At 41.1% G+C, this 18,403-nt stretch overlaps 1 protein-coding gene across 1 annotated transcript; it reads right to left on the bottom strand.

The window, feature by feature from the left end:
• Positions 1–4,306: 4,306 nt before the first annotated feature.
• Positions 4,307–18,198, bottom strand: LOC143770147 (axin-related protein-like). Its single transcript, XM_077259477.1, has 12 exons — positions 17,620–18,198; positions 15,493–15,618; positions 14,459–15,099; positions 13,598–13,720; positions 12,956–13,043; positions 11,993–12,133; positions 10,899–11,188; positions 10,304–10,498; positions 9,724–9,903; positions 8,826–8,915; positions 7,658–7,819; positions 4,307–7,564 (listed from the first exon to the last, which is right to left on the bottom strand). The coding sequence occupies exons 2-12, from the start codon at positions 15,595–15,597 to the stop codon at positions 7,438–7,440; spliced, it is 2,142 nt and encodes a 713-aa protein (XP_077115592.1). The 5' UTR covers positions 15,598–15,618; positions 17,620–18,198; the 3' UTR covers positions 4,307–7,437.
• Positions 18,199–18,403: the final 205 nt, after the last annotated feature.

Genomic DNA, 18,403 nt, shown 5'->3' with positions numbered 1-18,403 from the left:
GTACATTAGGGGCTCTGCAAACGCAATGTGACACCTGCAGACCATTCCATCTAAGTCTGCATTCTAAATGACGCTCCTTCCTTTCTGAGCCCTCCCATGCGCCCAAACAGTGGTTCTCCCCACATATGGTGTATCATCGCACTCAGGACAACTTGGACAACAAATTTTGGGGTCCAATTTCTCCTGCTACCCTCGGGAAAATACAAAACTGGGGGCTAAAAAAATAATTTTTGTGGGAAAAAATTTGTTTTATTTTTATGGCTCTGCATTATAAACTTCTGTGAAGCCCTTGGTGGGTCAAAGCGCTCAAAACACATATAGATAAGTTCCTTAGGGGGTCTACTTTCCAAAATGGTGTCACTTGTGGGGGGTTTCAATGTTTAGGCACATCAGTGGCTCTCCAAACGCAACATGGCGTCCCATCTCAATTCCTGTCAATTTTGCATTGAAAAGTCAAACGGCGCTCCTTCCCTTCCGAGGTCTCCCATGCGCCCAAACAGTGGTTTACCCCCACATATGGGGTATCAGCGTACTCAGGACAAATTGTACAACTTTTAGGGTCCAATTTCTTCTCTTACCCTTGGGAAAATAAAAAATTGGGGGTGAAAAGATAATTTTTGTGAAAAAATATGATTTTTTATTTTTACGGTTCTGCATTATAAACTTCTGTGAAGCACTTGGTGGGTCAAAGTGCTCACCACACCTCTAGATAAGTTCCTTAGGGGGTCTACTTTCCAAAATGGTGTCACTTGTGGGGGGTTTCAATGTTTAGGCACATCAGGGGCTCCCCAAACGCAACATGGCGTCCCATCTCAATTCCAGTCAATTTTGCATTGAAAAGTCAAATGGCGCTCCTTCTCTTCCGAGCTCTGTCATGCGCCCAAACAGTGGTTTACCCCACATATGGGGTATCGTCGTACTCAGGACAAATTGTACAACAACTTTTGGGGTCCATTTTCTCCTGTTACCCTTGGTAAAATAAAACAAATTGGAGCTGAAGTAAATTTTTTGTGAAAAAAGTTAAATGTTCATTTTTATTTAAACATTCCAAAAATTCCTGTGAAGCACCAGAAGGTTAATAAACTTCTTGAATATGGTTTTGAGCACCTTGATGGGTGCAGTTTTTAGAATGGTGTCACACTTGGGTATTTTCTATCATATAGACCCCTCAAAATGACTTCAAATGAGATGTGGTCCCTAAAAAAAAATGGTGTTGTAAAAATGAGAAATTGCTGGTCAACTTTTAACCCTTATAACTCCCTAACAAAAAAAAATTTTGGTTCCAAAATTGTGCTGATGTAAAGTAGACATGTGGGAAATGTTACTTATTAAGTATTTTGTGTGACATATGTCTGTGATTTAATTGCATAAAAATTCAAAGTTGGAAAATTGCGAAATTTTCAAAATTTTCACCAAATTTCCGTTTTTTTCACAAATAAACGCAGGTACTATCACAGAATTTTTACCACTATCATGAAGTACAATATGTCACGAGAAAACAATGTCAGAATAACCAGGATCCGTTGAAGCGTTCCAGAGTTATAACCTCATAAAGGGACAGTGGTCAGAATTGTAAAAATTGGCCCGGTCCATAACGTGCAAACCACCCTTGGGGGTGAAGGGGTTAAATGCACTTTTGCTTTTTTACTTAGTTATATCAGGGTTTTTTGCTTACTTTTTTTCTCTTGTAGGTTTAATGTTTTGTGGCCAATGTTTAACCTCTGCATGTGTACCAACTCAAGTTAAGATCAATTTTTGTGTTTTTTTTTAAACTCTCTGGTGTGTACCTGAGCCCATTGATCAGCCAGAATACAGGATGTCATGGACCCTGGGAGGGACATAACTTTCCGCAAAGTTGTAGAGGAGAGGTCCCTTATTCAAGACATCTGGCCTACGATTTTCTGAACCTTCTCCATCGGGAGGCAACATTCCTGCTTGTTTAAATTTAGTATGATACCCAGGTATTCCTGTGCCTGGCTTGGTACAATTTTGGATTTCCCTAGATTCAAAAGCCAGCCTAAGTTGGTCAAGGAACTCATGTCTTTCCCTAATTGGTTCTTGCAATGCCCATACCCATTTTTTTGGGCGATGGTCTACCAGTCCCATGGTGGCCCTGACCACCTTGACAAGGCTATCTGTTTCCTCCAAGGGAAAACAGCTGCGACCACTCCTACCTGGAAGACGACGAGGATGATGATGAACTGGATGTATCCGAGTCCCTTTCTTCACCATTCTGACAGAAGAGGGGGTACCAGGTTGGGAGGAACCATTCTTGCAGATGGATTCTCTCTTGCTTTCGACGCTAGACTGGAGTCCTTGCCGTGCTGGGATGATCTGCCCGAGTGCCCACTTCCACTGTTATTATGCTTCTGGCGATGGGAAGGGTCCCATTCTGTTCATTTTTTCCTTTTGCTGCTGCCGCTGTTGTGACCGGACCTGCAGAGCCAGCCTCTCCAGATGCTCCTGATTGCTCATAGCTAGGAGGAAAACTGCCAGAGCTCAACTAGAATACTGCCCTTAGTGCTTCCTGTGTATAAATATGGTCCTGGTACCACCCTGGCCACCTACCACCCATTACTGTAATCATGGCTTTGTAGCCTCTTCGAGGAGGGGAAGCTCGGTGATGCGATGTGAGCCTGCCTCGACTGGATTACCCAGTCATGCATTGCAGTGCCTCCACGTCATAGGGGCACGCCCACATAGCGCGTGTGCACCAGACTGGCAGTGCCGGAGCCCCAGTGTCGGTGCTGCTTCTGGGGAAATTCCGGGAGATCCTCTTCTCTGCCACCTCTCCCCACACACCCTAAAGGCCAACTGACCCCAGCGGTGGCACCTCAGGATACCGCGCCAGCCGAGGCAGGGAACCCTGCTGCCTGGAACGGTCTGGTCAGACCTTGCATCCCATGACAATCCTCAGGTATGTTCCTCGCCTGTAGGTTCCCCATCAACGACAGGAAACCAACTAATGCGGGAGAGAGGTACCACCCTTTTTATCTGTACATTTCCTGTCCTTGAAGGACGGATCCCCTCTCTCCATGGTGCCATCGTGGGGGGAAGGAGAAATACGCTTTAAGGCTGTGCTCCCACGATGAGCTTTTGATGTTTCAGATTTTTTTTCTCCATGTCTGCATCCATGAATTAAAATAGGTTACTTTACACTTAAAAAAAAAATAAACGCAGAGTAAAAAAAAAATCTAACAAAAGCTCATCGTGGGAACTTAGCCTTTCTTTCACGTAAGAGGAAAAAAATGACCGAGTTTTAACAGTGATTTTGGTCCAAGTTTCATCAGTGTTTTGTACAAAAAAAAGTTTTTCCATCTTCTCTTAATCGAACAGTCCATGAAAAGCAGGCAGTTTTCCGATGCCGATTTTTCACTGACTCATAGACTTGCATTGCAGATTCTGATCAGGCACTTGGATCAAAAGTGGACATGTTCGCAACTTTGCGAAGGACCACTCTGGCCTCTGCCTATATGCACACATAGGCAGAGACCTATGGACAGCGGGCAGTACAAGCTGCTAGGGACCCCCCTCTCCGACAAGTCTACAGCACTGCTTGGTACCTGGTGGCTGTTAAAAATATGGTTGTCTCTGAAACGCTGTAGTGTTATACCTGGTGGGAATATTGAAGCCCGTGTCTGATACATGCTGCCAGATCCACAGGCAGCATGTATCAGCTGTCACCTTCCCTATAAAACAATAAATGCTAAACAGTACGGTCTTTATTCTGGTATTTCTAGTGATGGAAGGTGTTGGCTGCAAAAAAGACAAAATGTTGATTAACTCATAAAGATTCACGCCAATGGCTAAAAGCAAGACAAATACCGGCAAGTATAATAGCAACGATTGTTTTTAGGCAATTTTAATTAAGTTTTAACACTCTGTCGATGAGGAGGTTTTTTGTCATTAAAGGCATAAGCGGCTTACATGGCAAATCTGAACAATGACAGGCACAATTACCTGTATTCCTCCGAGGTACATCCTGCCACTCAGCCAAGTGTTTAAATGCTTAGTACACACTACCTGTCAGGAAATGGGAGCACTGATATTAAAGTACTAAGAGAAAGCTACATTTTGAAACTTAGCATAATAACGTCTAAACTTTAGTATGCAAAGGAGTGGCATCATTTTCTAACAATGAGACTTTGTGTCCCTGTGTGCCGGAGTAAAACAAATGTATTATAGGCTCCATTTATCGCCATTAAGCCAAGCCTTTCATTGTCTTGTGAATTTGTCAACTTTTTTTTTTCCTCCTTTATTTTGCACAGATTATGAGAAAAAAAAATATAAAAATGTCAAGCAAAAGAAAGTTTCCAAAAAAATATAATTTTTTTTATTCCAGCTTATTTTACATTTTGTAGAATAACAAAAGTTTTAAATTTATACACCTTAATAACTCTGAAATATATATAAAAAAGATGTATTTATATTTATACATGTGAATATAATTCGATATAAAAATATGAATTACTGTATAAAACTGACAATGAATATTCGGCTACCACAATGTAGTTCATTGCTACAAGAATAAAAAAAATGCAAAAGTTTCTTTCCCTGTAACAATTAACACCATCTTTATTAAAACACCTTTAAAACAGGTGTTAAAATGAATGAATGTCCCAGTTCACCACGTCACTGAGACAATAGCAATACTTTATTAATATGAATTATTAAATAGTAATCTTTATATTTATAAAAACATTTACAAATTGTATTCTAGAAAATAAGTTATTTCTACAAGTAATGCTGGTACTTGTTAAATGTAGGAGTTTGGGAAAATATCTGCACCACGTTGGTTTCTCAACCAAGAAATAAAACTTGCTACAGATGGGCCTCGCTGACCAAAAAGAATAGAACTTCTAGTTTGTCAACAAATAAAGTGCAGAATGTTGTACACCCATGTAATTCAGGCTACCCAGCCACCCGTGGAAAAGGAGAAAAAAAAAATTTAAATCTACCAGTATCACAAGATTCTTGGGCCATGTTCACATGTTTATTATTTTACATTGGTATTCGTAAGCCAAAACCAGGAGCGGATGAAAAGTACAGAAGTGGTGACGTGTTTCTATTACACTTTTCCTCTGATTGTTCCACTCCTGGTTGTAGTTGTAGCTTACAAACACTGATGTAAAATACTGACCAAATACAGAACGTATGAACGTGGCCTTCTAATGAGCTTGGGAAACTCAAGGGGTCTTCTCGTCATCATAAAATGGTCTTGTAAAAATAAGAAATCTCATTAAAAATCATCAAGAACAGAAGGATTTTTAATTCTGTAGTTGACTGCAACCCATCACCGGTGGCCGGTCTCCCAGGTACGGAGAGCAATCCTTGAAAGATCACTTCATATGGCCATCTTCGGTGCCCCAGAGGCAATTACATCTTTGGAGCAATGGAGAATGGAGAACACATAGTTCGTGTTACCGGATCAACAATGTTCCAAGTCCGAGCTGAAAAATTAGGAGTGCTCCGTTCCCTGGCAAAACAGGAAGCAGGGAGGCTGGGGAGTGGTGCTCTCAAGGGAAAATACGAGACTACCCCTACAATGCTGAACCACACTCTGTTGTACCGAGAATCCTACCACTGTTGATTTCTATCACAAGACACCAGGAACGTAGCAAGACCTACGCCTAAAAGTACAATACACGTTTCCAGAAGAAGATCTTGATTCCAAGGTTTGAACATTTCACTTCCTACAGTCTATCCTGTTTTTTTTAAGTGGTCCACTTTCGGGGATGATCCAGCATACAGTACAAAAGGCAATTTTTTTTCTAGTTTGCACCACTATCATCTTCACCTGTACCACACACTAAGACAAGCCAACGCTACAATCCTGAACACACAAGTAAAGAAACCCAAGTTCTGCCCCATCTTTTCAGCCACCCTGGTTTAAATTTATAAACCACCGAATCTTGGTAGCGAACAAGTGTAGGATTGAGAAAAATACTATTAAATGAATAAATGGCATTCTTATTGTGCCCCAAACAGCAGGCCTTCCAATCTAAGTCATTCTGCTGTACACTAGAACCATAAAATACTGACATTACAGCAGCCTACAGTGAGACTTTCTGTCCAATGTTCCCCATTTTTTTGGATAAACTAAAAAAATAAAATAATTCACAAAAAGTTGTACGTACTGTACCCTGGCATAGGTCAATATATGGGTTGTATATAGATTTGGGTATGAAGATCCTCACTTAGAAAATACCCAGACCTTTATTGCTTAAATAAAAGGCGTTTCTTTTGTTGTGGTTCCAAATTTTTCTACTTTATGTACAAAAAAAAAAAAGGCAGGAAAACCCTTTAATATAATCAAGGGATAATGGAAACCCTTAAAACAGAGTTTAAAATGGTTTCTATGGCTTTGATTATCTATGTCCAAAAAAGTTTGATCATTTATTTCAAACAGTATCAATAGAAGAAAAAAAAAATGCAAATAGTCGCGTGAGCATGCGTTCTACTGCACCTTCAAACTGTTTTTTCTCTTTTGAAATTTCACCAGATCAGTATACATTGTTCTTAAAACAGAACTTGGATAAGGGTATGTTGATTGAGAACAATATAACCCATATAAACTAGTACCAGATATAAAAGTAATATTACATATTTTGTGAAAAATTCATGTAACAAAAAGTTCAGATGGCGATATCCCTCTGATTGGTATGGCGTAAAATCCTTGCAGTACAATCCAAGCAAGAAAGCCACCAGCAGTCCGAATAGCAGCAGTTTGATCATCTCTTTTGCATAGCTTCATAACCAAAATGTGGGCTCAGAAGACTTGGACAAGTCCCTGTTCTCCAACTCAACAAGCACCATTTTGCTTCTCCGACATCATCTTCTCCAATTTTCCATTTTGAGTCCATGAATTCTTTGATAAATGGGTGAACATTTATACTTTGATCCACAAGAATGGGTATCCAAAGATTACATAGTGGTATTACATGTAAACGTTCTAGATTCTGTAGCAAGCCGGTAGTTGTCCATCAAAATCAAGCTACTTGCTACATAAATACACATTATTATGTAGATACAATGTACCTGAATACACATAGTGGTCAGAAACATCCAGGAAATGCATTTCCACTTTTTGCAGAGGACGGGTTTCCCCTTCACAACCCTAAACAGAATCAGGGTCGTCACTTGCCTCCTAGGAACCATAGATCTTAAATGCGCAGAAACGTGAAGTACTAACTCTCTACCTTCTCATTTTAAGCATTTCTAGGCTTATCTCCATTTCTTTACATGTGCGTGTCATGAAAAGACCACCAATCTTCATGTAGTTTCCACCATCTCATTCCAAGATTCATTGTGAATCTTCTTTACCTAGTCCCAAGAACTTCTCAAATCAAGAGGTCCCATTTGCCGCATTGCCTATAAACCTTCACGTCAGAACATCCACAGTGAAACATGACCTTCTCTCTTGCATTCACTGTATGCTTAGCATGCCCTTTCCACCTTGCAGATGATCTTCTCTTCATACAACGGCAGGACTGCATCCTCCTCAGATATCTCTTGAAACACAACATTGCATTCAAACTCTTGACTCTCCTTTTTGAAGTAATATCTACAAAAGACAAGCAACGATATTTAGTTGCCGACGAGGAGAGCCTGACACTTCTTTTACAATATCAGATGAGACCCCAGACATGATACTTACTTGTAACTTCCTTTCTTACTGAGAAGCTCTTTAAATTCTTGCAAAGTCAAGCTAGGTTCCTTTGTTCGAATCATGTAAGGAATCCTTTCTCCACAGAAGTAGTAGACAATTGCTAAACCTCCTTGCCCTTGATCACTATTCATCTTTTTTGCAGACTTAAGCCTATAAGAAATTAAAAAAAGAAAAATACATTAAAGTGGATGTATTAAGGTTCTTAATCTAACGCCATAAGCCAGACTTCAGCTCAGAAGGCTTTGCTACATTGGTAATGAAGCGCATCATTTTCTAAACCTATTCTTATGTTGGGATCCTTTTGAGGCTCGGCAGTCATTTAGTTCCGATGGTCAATAATAGTCACTGCCCATTAGGAGTGGAGTTCTCCAGCTTATTGTGGGTTGTAAACCACTTTCAACACATGAGTTTGAACCTGAAGGGCCAACTAGCAATGCACAGAGGCTGCCATGGTTCTTGGCAGTGAAGTCCTGTTTACACAGGACGATGTACCACTGGGAACGATGTTTTTATGCCTAATAAAAGATTATTTTCCCCAATGAGGTGATTGGGAGCTTGCTTATGCGCCAGCAAAATCCTGAAATTAGAGTTTTTAACCACAATGATCTAGTAGTGTAAATGGCCTAATTCCTCAAGACTTGCGTTGTTTACATTGATCTTGACGAGGGAGGCGTCAGTCAGACTCCTCTTAATGAATCAGGAGTGTAAAGAGTAGCTTGCACCTCGTCACAACTCTTACCCCAGTGGAGGCTGAAGTGAGATTTGTGGCATAACAAGTCACTAGTGCACAGCTATATCTGAACTTGACAACTTCTTAAGAGCCGCAGACACCTATATGTGGTTCTTGTGCTACTGGTTGGGCCAAAATATCCGTGGGAGTTGACAGGAGCTCTATGCGTTGGCTGCCCGCTGCGCTGTTTCCCAAAAAATGAGGATGGCACGATCTCAGTGTTTTCTTTAAGTGTAGCTACATCAACGTGTTTTTTTTTTTTTTTTTTGGGGGGGGGGGGGGGGAGAGGGGGCAATGATTTCAAAACTATTAAAAGTATCACAAAGTGATGTCATTGCCTCGGAGGAGCCGCAGAGACGCGTATGTTTTTCCCGTGCCACTTGTTGGGGCACCGATTCGGTTACCATTCTGCATTAGGATACTTACTCTTCAGACAACTTCATGGTGGAGAAGCCAGAAGATGAAACGTTCTCCACAGCTTTGCCTTTTTCTTTCAGAGTTGCCGACTGCACACACCTAAAACACAAACACGTTTTTGAGCATGTGAACCCGGACAGCTGCGTGAGATTTTTAGGCATTATTTGATTTCCATGTTTGCCCAAGTGCTTGATTGCATTTAAGATTAGCTTTATGAAATAGGAAGTGTCAATTCTTTACAGCTTTACAAAGAGTAAAAATGCCCAACGCTCAGTCACCAGCTAAAATAAAGCAGCAACGATAAGGATCACTGACAATACGCGGTAACACCCTCTACTGCCCACATTCCCTAATACAAGGTATGGGCACGGGTCACTTTCAGGAGACAACCTTTCAACTTTTTAAAATAAAAGTTTTTAGAATTTATCATAAGGGAAAATAAAACATCCAAAAGCCCCCAAAAAGACATAAAACCATATAAATTGGCAACAATTTCAATGGTATATATTAACCTACTAGTTGCAAATATTGATTTTTATATTGATGGCCTACACTTAGGATGGGTCATCAATATCTAAATTGGTGGGGTGTGACACTCTGCACCCCTGCCGATCAGCTGTCCCTTGATTTGGCTGGATGTTACCAGTTGCAATGTGGAACTACACAGCTCCATCACCTGATTAGATATTGACATTCACGCCTATTAACTTAAGAAAGGGGACGAATATTTAGTACCCGTCACTATACAGTTGAGGGAGCCATGCACCACAGCTCCTCTACTGAACACATCCGGCATCGAGAACAGTTGACAGGTGAAAGTGCCGGGTATTGCATCAGATATTGATGATCTATCCTAAAAATATAAAGTTCCGGACAACTTCTTTACGAAATTGTGTTATAAAAGTACCTGTTCTTATGAAGTTTGGGAACTCTTTTGTCTTCAACAAGTCGCCGACGAGCTTCTTCCAGCTGATCCAAGGTGTTTGGTGCAGTAAGTGGAGGCATAGAAGTATCCTGCAGGAATAGGTGCGCAGGCTGGGATGCGGTGCGATGGCTCGTTTTCTTCACTTCCGGGCAGTGGCTTATACTATAATGAAGATAGGAGATATTAAGAAGAAGTGGGCACCAGCAAATAAACCGTCCATATTACAGTGAACGCTAACAAGTACGTTCATACAATCAAATTTTGAAGCAGATCCTCAGCAAATCTGTGTCACAATGATCCACAAAATCTGAGTGGTAGATGTGGGTTTGTTACGGGTTTTAATGCCGATCTGCCAGATTTCCAGTGAAAATCTGCAGCATAAATTGAAATGCTAAGAATTTAAAATCCGGACACAGGACAATTTTTGCTGCGGATTTTCACCTGGCAATTTTTGCCAAAAATGTGCAGCACACCAACACATGTGAACGAACCCAAACTAATCGTTAAAGAGCAATAAAAACAAAGTAAAAAACAAAAGCTAGAAGGCTCTCTCGTCTCGCACCTTGTGTTTGTATCTCGATTATGTTTTTTCATCATCTTTGCGCTGTCTAGAACCCACTGCAAGACACTCTGGCTGCGTTCTACTTCTTGCTCAGGGGAAAGCGGCGTCGTCAGACCAAGAGGAGAGCTTCCGTCGTCCATTTTATGAGGTGGGACACATCCTTCTGCCTTTCTGTAATTTCTTGTTCCCTGGGAACTAAAAGGGATGACAGATAGGAAAAATATATTTTTAAGTTAGAAAATAATATGTTGTCTCATTTTGAAGGCTTGCTCACTGCCTTGGTTATCGGCTACCTCTCCAGCCTCTCAGAGGTACCAGATCCTAGGCAAGGAGAAAGGGCTTACTACAAGCCCTACTTTTCAGCTAGCAAGCATTGCTTTGTAGATGAAACCAGAAAACCTTAGTATATTGTTGCTGCAGAGGCAAAGCTGCCACTGCTTGCAGTGTGGAAAAGTGCACTGTCAATATTTCGGAGCGCACTGCACCCCACCAACAAGCAGGAAGCTGAGACACGGGGAATACATGAAGAGAATTGAAAAACCCTCTAAATCATGAAGATGAAAGCACAATATATGCCATCAGCACAGGTACCTACCTAACAGATCCCCTCTGCTCTCCATTCTGTATGACAGGCATTTCCATTCCTGGAGAAGCCTTCGGTCTTAAGTGGGAGGAAGTTAAGCTTTGACCTTTGCAAAATGTCCCTTGAACTTTGGCTTTTCTTTGATTGAAAGGCGACTGTGATCTAGGTGACAGATTAGCCGGTGTCTTCAAGACTCTTGAAACATGGTCATCAAGAATGGACTGAGGGTCATCCTCAATAGGAGCAGTTGGAAGAGCCTCCTGGCTGGATGCAGGTAGGTCATATTCAGGTTTGTCTTCTTCCTGTTAAGATACAATTAGAACATTCATTAATTTTGCTCCTGTAATTTATCATATCAATTGACAAAAGTGGCTGTTGAAAAAAAAAAAAAAAAAAAAAGTATAAAGTTATTAAAGTAACTGAAGCTCCTCCTGAATCTTTAGGCTGAACCTTGCCAAAAGCTATTCCAGTAGCATTCTCTGCAGTGCGTGCCTCAGCTTGTCCTCTTGTCATACTGCCAGGTACATAAATGTATCACATTTTCTACTTATCGCAGACTTAGAACTCATTAACATCATATTGGACATGCAGAACAATAAACGCTACCAACACATCATGGAGCGCCATAAACCAGATAGAGAAATAGCTAACTTCTTTGATAAGTTCTAAAAGGACACCTGATCCTTTTTTCACTGGAATTTTTTATCGTTTTGGTAATATATATTTTTTTTTTATTTATTTATTTTTTTCATTTTTTTCAAAGAGAGCAAGGTAGAGAGTTCTCCAGGCACCTGAAAATGTACAGGGCCCTTTCCTGTTTGGCTGGAGATCAAAATAGTGCTGCATTTGACCTACAGCCAGTCTATGTAGACAGGAAACAACAGTTGTCTCAGGGATCAAGGATCTTCATGACAGTCACATTTTTGGGCAGCTGAAAGGTTTATGCCTAGGGAGGGCACAGGGATAAGTTTTATGATGCATCCCAACAACCTAAAACTGATCACAAACAGCCGCCTGGATTTAAGCTATGCAGCTAACACACACAATTACAGAAAAGTCACTCTCTGTATGTGGAAAGTCGATTTCAATAAGATTTTATTTTGTACCTCTTTTAACCTTAGTAACTTTTCCTGTAACTTTTCTTCCGCTTCTCTTTCTCTTTTAGCCTTTTCCAAAGCTAAAGTCAGTTTTGCTGCAAACTCTGCAGGGCTACTTGGCATCATTTCAGGTGGTGGGCGCATTGTTCTCTGAAGGGGGAAAAAAAAAAAAAAAAAAAAAATGAAGAATATGTATTAGAAACAGGTACAACTTTTTGTTTCTTTAAATATGAATAAAGCAATTCAACTTGTTGTACACATTAGACACAATTAATGGTCAAAATAAAGGTCTATGGACCGAACAGTAGGATGGCAACTATACAAGCTGCTCCAGCATTGCGTTCCCATTATTATGTGACGGTCTATTGACCTATATGGTTCTACTGTGTGGATATGGTCTAGAGCTGGGGTGCACAACCTGCAAAATGGGGGCCAAATACCTTTGTGTGGCCCTCAACTATCTGACCACAGACATGCCTGGTGGCTACTGATACACATTTTCTATGGTAGGGAGTGGATGAGTGTCAGGTAGCACCGTAGCTATAGCCAACTATTAATGGTGCACTATCTTCCATGTCACCATCTAGAAAAGGAGTAGATAAAGTAAAGAATTGGCCATGCACGAGAGCCGCCATCATCACGTAGTTTATAGGAGAACAAACACTTGACTGTCCGCGTCACGCATAACCTACAATGTAGAAAGATGAATCCATGGTCTCATCCTTTCTGGATTGTGAACGGAACCGATAGAGAAAGATTCCAGTTTTGGGAAGACTATTAGACAATTATGTTGTGACGCTAAGGATCTTTTATTACAGTCCATAGGGGTTGGCTTAATCAGATAAAGTGGCACTCAAACCAAAAACGGTTGTGTGCCCCTAATCTAGACAATAAAGTTGCACTTAAGAGGGATTTAATGGAAAGTCTAAAGTTAATAAAACAAAACTTTTTTTTGCTTTTCATAAAACTTACAGGAACAAATGGCAGAGGCACTTGACCATTGGCACTAACGCTTCGATGGATTTCTCTCTGCTTGAAACGATATGGCGGGACTCCATCTCTGATAAATAATACAAGGGAACATATAAGGTATATGGATACAATAAGAATAAGATATAGATCATTATCACATCCATGTCATCTCAAACATACAGCAAACGTAGACTATGACATGCCAATTTTTTATATAGTCCTTTTTTATTCCTAAAGAATTGACAAATCAAATATCATGGGTTCCTTCTACTATTGAGGCACCAAAGATCCAAGTTCATCTCTTCTATTTGGAGCCATGCACTTGGCAACTTCATCAAAGTGAGCAGCAAATTCCATTCATTGTCTCCAACAATAGGAAGATAAAAAGCAAGAGGCCGCGTGTTTCTTGACCTGTACCCTCTGGCAGTCTACTTGTTGAAAGAACCAAGGCTGGGAGGACCACCTGCCAAAGATGCCTACACGTCCATGCACGCAAATTTATAATTTTTTTGTATCATTTTTCTTTTCCTCTTGGATTATTATCTATAAACACTCATTTTTTTTAATACATGCATCATATTGATTTAGATGGTCAATGACACCAAGAGAGGTTGATGAACGCAAACCAGCGAAGATACTTACACGCTACTATCGGTGACGGACATACTGTCTTCGGTTAATGCATCGCTTGAAATCTCACTGTCATTTATGCTAGCTGCAGGAGCATAGTACTGATATGTCGACTCAGTTTTTTTAATGTTCGGCCTAAGGAAAAAAAAATTGAAAAACAGATCAGATGAGATTCTAGGAAGTTATTCATGGTATGAATAACGTTGACAGTTGCCATATTCTTCAACAAGAACATTGGTTGACTAAAGAGAACTTTCGGAACGCGTCGTTCTCGGCAACCTTACTAAGCCATAGATGACCATGGTAGGAAATGGAAGCTTGAGAGTTTATTTTACTTAATGACAGTAAAGCTGGCGTTGTCCATTTTTGTTTTGGACGATTGGACAACTAAAATAAAAAATACATATCTTCCAAACTGATGTTGCTAACAGATTTACTATCTAATCCAGCCTAAGCCATAAAAAGGAATAACTGTTATAAAAAACAGTCATTATAAGATAAGAAGGCTTTGAAACAGCAAGGCATCTTGGGAGGGAGGGGGAAGTGTAGAGCAGAGTTAAAAAAAAAAAAAAAAACTCCCGGACCGCTTTATAGATGTGGTTCTTTGATCTCTGGAGCAGGGAAAGATTTTGTTCACATCAAAGATATGTGAGCTCAGGGAAAGGAATAACAGCTAAGTTAACCTTTAACACAAGGAGGGGAGGAACAGAAACAAAGAAATATGCTGAAAAAGTTCCAAAGAACAAACATCAAAATAAGCTTAAATGAGGAAAAAAAAACATCAATCTATGGATAAAATGATTATCAACCACAATACCGGGAAATTTAATGAGCAGCAGAAAAGTACACTGAGGGCAAGAGCACACGTCTCACCTTTGGCTTCTTGGTGGTGCTCGTGTGAAGGCACGGTTTAGTTTACCCATGGTGCCCGACCCAACAGAAGTGTGCGGTAATCCATTTTCTTCCTCTTCTTCAGCCAGAGTTGGAAGTCCAGGCCCTGGGCTATCAGGGGTGGGACTGTCTTCAAAAGTGTGAGCATATTCCCTGCATATATCAGACTGCAAAAAAGAAGGAAAGGCCTCCTGCTCCATGGCCTTTTGGATCTCCTGTTGCGCCTGGTCAAACACCGTTTTATTGAGTTGTTGGTTCTTGACGCAGTCCTTAACATGGGCCCGTGTGGATGGCTTTAAACGCCCAGAAACAGATTGGCTATTTTGTACATAATAACGATAGATGGCTTTAGCGGTCTTTGAGGTTTTGGGTTCTGCTGGGTCCATAGCTCGAAAGCCATTACAAGCAAACCAGAAACTTAGAAGATCCACTAGCCCCCGACGATCCAGGTACATACGAAAAAGTGTTGCCCCATCCTTATCATCCAGAAGCAAATTCAAGGACCGACCCCATCGTGAAAAACGAGTGTCTTGCGCGACACAACCTTCTGCTTCTCGAAGTGAATCGTCTTTGTATTTCATTTGTTGTTCATAGTGATGAGGGTCCATTGCAAACTTCTCAGTCTTTGGGGGAAAAAAAGAAATGGGTCAGCCATGTATACATCATCTACTGTCAAACTTCAATCTAACCCTACACGATAGGACTGGGGCTACATTTAAGTTAGCTACACCTAAACTATGTAGAAGACCACGTTCACATGTTCAGTATTTTACCTCAGTATTTGTAAGCCAAAACCAGGAAAAATGCAGAAGTGGTGACGTTTCTATTATAATTCTCCTTTGATTGTCCCATTCCTGGTTTTGGCTGGGGTAAAAAGTGACCAAATACTGAACTTGTGAACATTGCCTTAGTCTCAATTGTAACTGTTGACTCTTAAAAGTTAATATATGAGTCTATTTAGATATCCTGTGCAAGCAAATTGAGCACCAATAACTGTTCCCATAGTGTTCCCATACCTTGTAAGTTTTAGTCTCCTGGCCTGGCACTGGTGGGCGCAATGAGGTCTCCCTGAATATCCGTCCCGAGTCTGGCATACAGGTCAGCACCCCAGCAGAACTCATGGCTGCCTGAAATTGATGCTCCTAGTAAGGGGGAAAAAGATGTACCACATTAAGATATATTATCAGGAGTTTTTTGCCATCATTATATTTGATACATACATTGTTATAAATCAATAAGAAATGATAGTTATACATGAACTCTGGAGGATTCCAGAAATGTTTTGACGCAACGCTTCAAAGTTGCCTAAACAAAGTAGAGGTGGCCTTTTGGATTATACCTTTTAACTAGTAGGGCATTGTTCCACAGTGGTCAACAACTTTGTAAACTTTTTAATAGGTTTGTGCATAGTACAGATAGAAAACAAGTGTCGATAAGAACTACCGGTAGGGTTATTCTAAGTGTCCATGAGCTGACCATACACAAGATATTATAGTAGTGGCATTAGGACCACCACAGACATCAGCAGATTTCACCAATTTTCTGCTGGATTTGCCAATAGTCTGCAGATAAGTATCTCACATTTATGGCTATTTTTTGTCTAAAGATCGATAAAAGTAATTAAACTCGTAAACATTTGACATTAAAAAACAACTTTGGTTTGGCCTTCTGAAGATTATCAGGGATCATTAGGCCTGCATCAAGAGAAGAATCCACTTATGACTACAGCCTATAACTCCTCCGGAACTGCAAGGCTCTATTACAAGTAAATGGCCATCTGGGAACCATTTTCTTCCTTTTCAACATGACTTACGCCATACACTGTCGCCCTGTAGAGTTTTTCTTCAAGAGAAATTATTCACAACAGGTGGGCCAAAGACTCTCTCCCTCTCTCTTCCCCGGCATACCAGAAAATGCGTCCAATATATCCAGATGTTTAAAACCGTTTTATAGGTACAAGTTCACAGACATTTGTGGATAAGGGGGAAGCTAGAAGTATTTCACCAATTCTCATGAAATACTATACAGATGAGGCCCTCGCTGCCCCTTCTCTGCTGGGATGCAGATCACAGGGAGAACTTTTTAAGCAGCCCTGCGACAAAGAGTTAAATGGCGGAGATCTGAAAAGTCTATTGATGAAGGAGTTTCAGAGCAAAGTGTCTTACATTTGGGGCTGGGAGGGTGACAATTACTGCATACACACAATATATATAGTGTGTGTGTGTGTGTGTGTGTGTGTGTGTGTGTGTGTGTGTGTGTGTGTGTGTGTGTGTGTGTGTGTATATATATATGTGTATGTATATATGTGCAGTGTGTGTGTATATATAAATACATGTGTATGCATGTATATATAAGAGAGTGTGTGTGAGTGTGTGAGAGTGTGAGAGTATATATATATATGTGTATGTATATATGCGAGTATATATGTGCAGTGTGTGTGTGTGTGTGTGTGTGTGTGTGTGTGTGTGTGTGTGTGTGTGTGTGTGTGTGTGTGTGTGTATATATATATATATATATATATATATGTGTATGTATATATGCGAGTATATATGTGCAGTGTGTGTGTGAGTGTATATATATATATATATATGTGTATGTATATATGCGAGTATATATGTGCAGTGTGTGTGTGTGTGTGTGTGTGTGTGTGTGTGTGTGTGTGTGTGTGTGTGTGTGTGTGTGTGTGTGTGTGTGTATTTATCGGTATAAAAGCAAAGATCGTACAGTTCTACACAATAACAAATAACAGGTCATTAAAAGGATAGGACAAGAAATGGGTAGGAGGGGGTCTACTGCACCACAGGATCCATTACCAACCACATGGAGAAGAAAGTGGACTCCTAAAAAAGTGCAATCAAACTTTCAGGTAATAGTGTAAAGAAGAAGAAGAAATAATAATTGTGAAGAGGGGAGACACAGAATCCTGCCCACCACATAGGAGCAGCAAACCCAGGGAAGTAAGAGCAGAGCACTGAACATCCCACCCTAGGTCCCAACACTGAGGGGCTAAATATAACCCCATGGCCCTGCAGCCCAGCCAGCACCTGGGGGGCTAGCGCCAGGCCTGGCCTCCAGTGGGGGGCACCCCAGGGTGACTTCTGCAGGGCCTCTGCCCACACAGCTCCAAGCCCTGAGAACTTTACCTTCAGCCTTCAGATCACAATAATCCACTTGCCCAGAGAAGCTCAGTCATGGTCGCAAACGCTGAAATAATAATCCAGAAGAGGCTCCAAGTTGGAGGAAAGCATGATCCTTAGTGGGGCAGGGAAGAGGCCGGGGAGAGGAGCTCACACCTTCCTGGAGTCCCCGAGCACTGGAGGATTGCTTCCCTCTCCCTCCTCTCTCTCTCTCTCTTCTCTCTGAACTTTTTTTTTTTTTTTTAATCAAAACCAAAAAGCCCTTTTTCACTCCCCCTGGGGACAAAGCCAAAGAACAAAGGGGTGTTATGGCTTTAATGAAACATCAGTGGAGATCACTGAAGGCTGCGTCCTGGCAGGGCGGTAAAAGTGCAGCTCGGCAAAAAGCCGCAAAAAGCCGAGAAAAAATCCGTCCGCTCGTCCTGAGCTCTTCTCCGGGAACCCAAGGCGAGCTGCCGCCTCTCTGGGCCGGAATTCGGCAGAGGGGATTTTTGCAGGCGATCTTTAGTCCTTGTCTGTGAGAGTGTATCTGCAAGGACCTGAGATTTCTGAATTCCTTTCTTAAAGCCAGACTCCCCCCTCTGGTTAAGAAAAAGAGGCCTTTGAAGGCAGCCGGACCAATGAGAGCAGAGAGTCTCCAGCAGCTATTCCTTTCATCCCATCTTCAAAGAGCCTTCAATCACGGTTAACCCCTGAAGTGCTGCAGAGGGAAGCAGCTTGCAAAAGAAAGGGGGGAAGGGAGGGAACAGTTTTTTTTTTTTTTAACTTGCAAAATCAAACTGTTCCAGAA

Source organism: Ranitomeya variabilis, chromosome 4 (assembly GCF_051348905.1).
Source record: "Ranitomeya variabilis isolate aRanVar5 chromosome 4, aRanVar5.hap1, whole genome shotgun sequence".
NCBI classification, from domain to species: Eukaryota; Metazoa; Chordata; class Amphibia; order Anura; family Dendrobatidae; genus Ranitomeya; species Ranitomeya variabilis.
This window is presented reverse-complemented; position numbering and strand designations above follow the sequence as displayed.

Bases quoted from the DNA above. Each gene is read 5' to 3' on its own strand.
- LOC143770147 (XM_077259477.1), bottom strand. From the start codon at position 15,597: ATGAGTTCTGCTGGGGTGCTGACCTGTATGCCAGACTCGGGACGGATA. The intron at 12,134-12,955 runs GTAAGTTTTATG...TTCCCCCTTCAG, and splicing joins TGCCTCTGCCATTTGTTCCT to AGAACAATGCGCCCACCACC. The intron at 10,499-10,898 runs GTAGGTACCTGT...CATCCCTTTTAG, and splicing joins GAGCAGAGGGGATCTGTTAG to TTCCCAGGGAACAAGAAATT.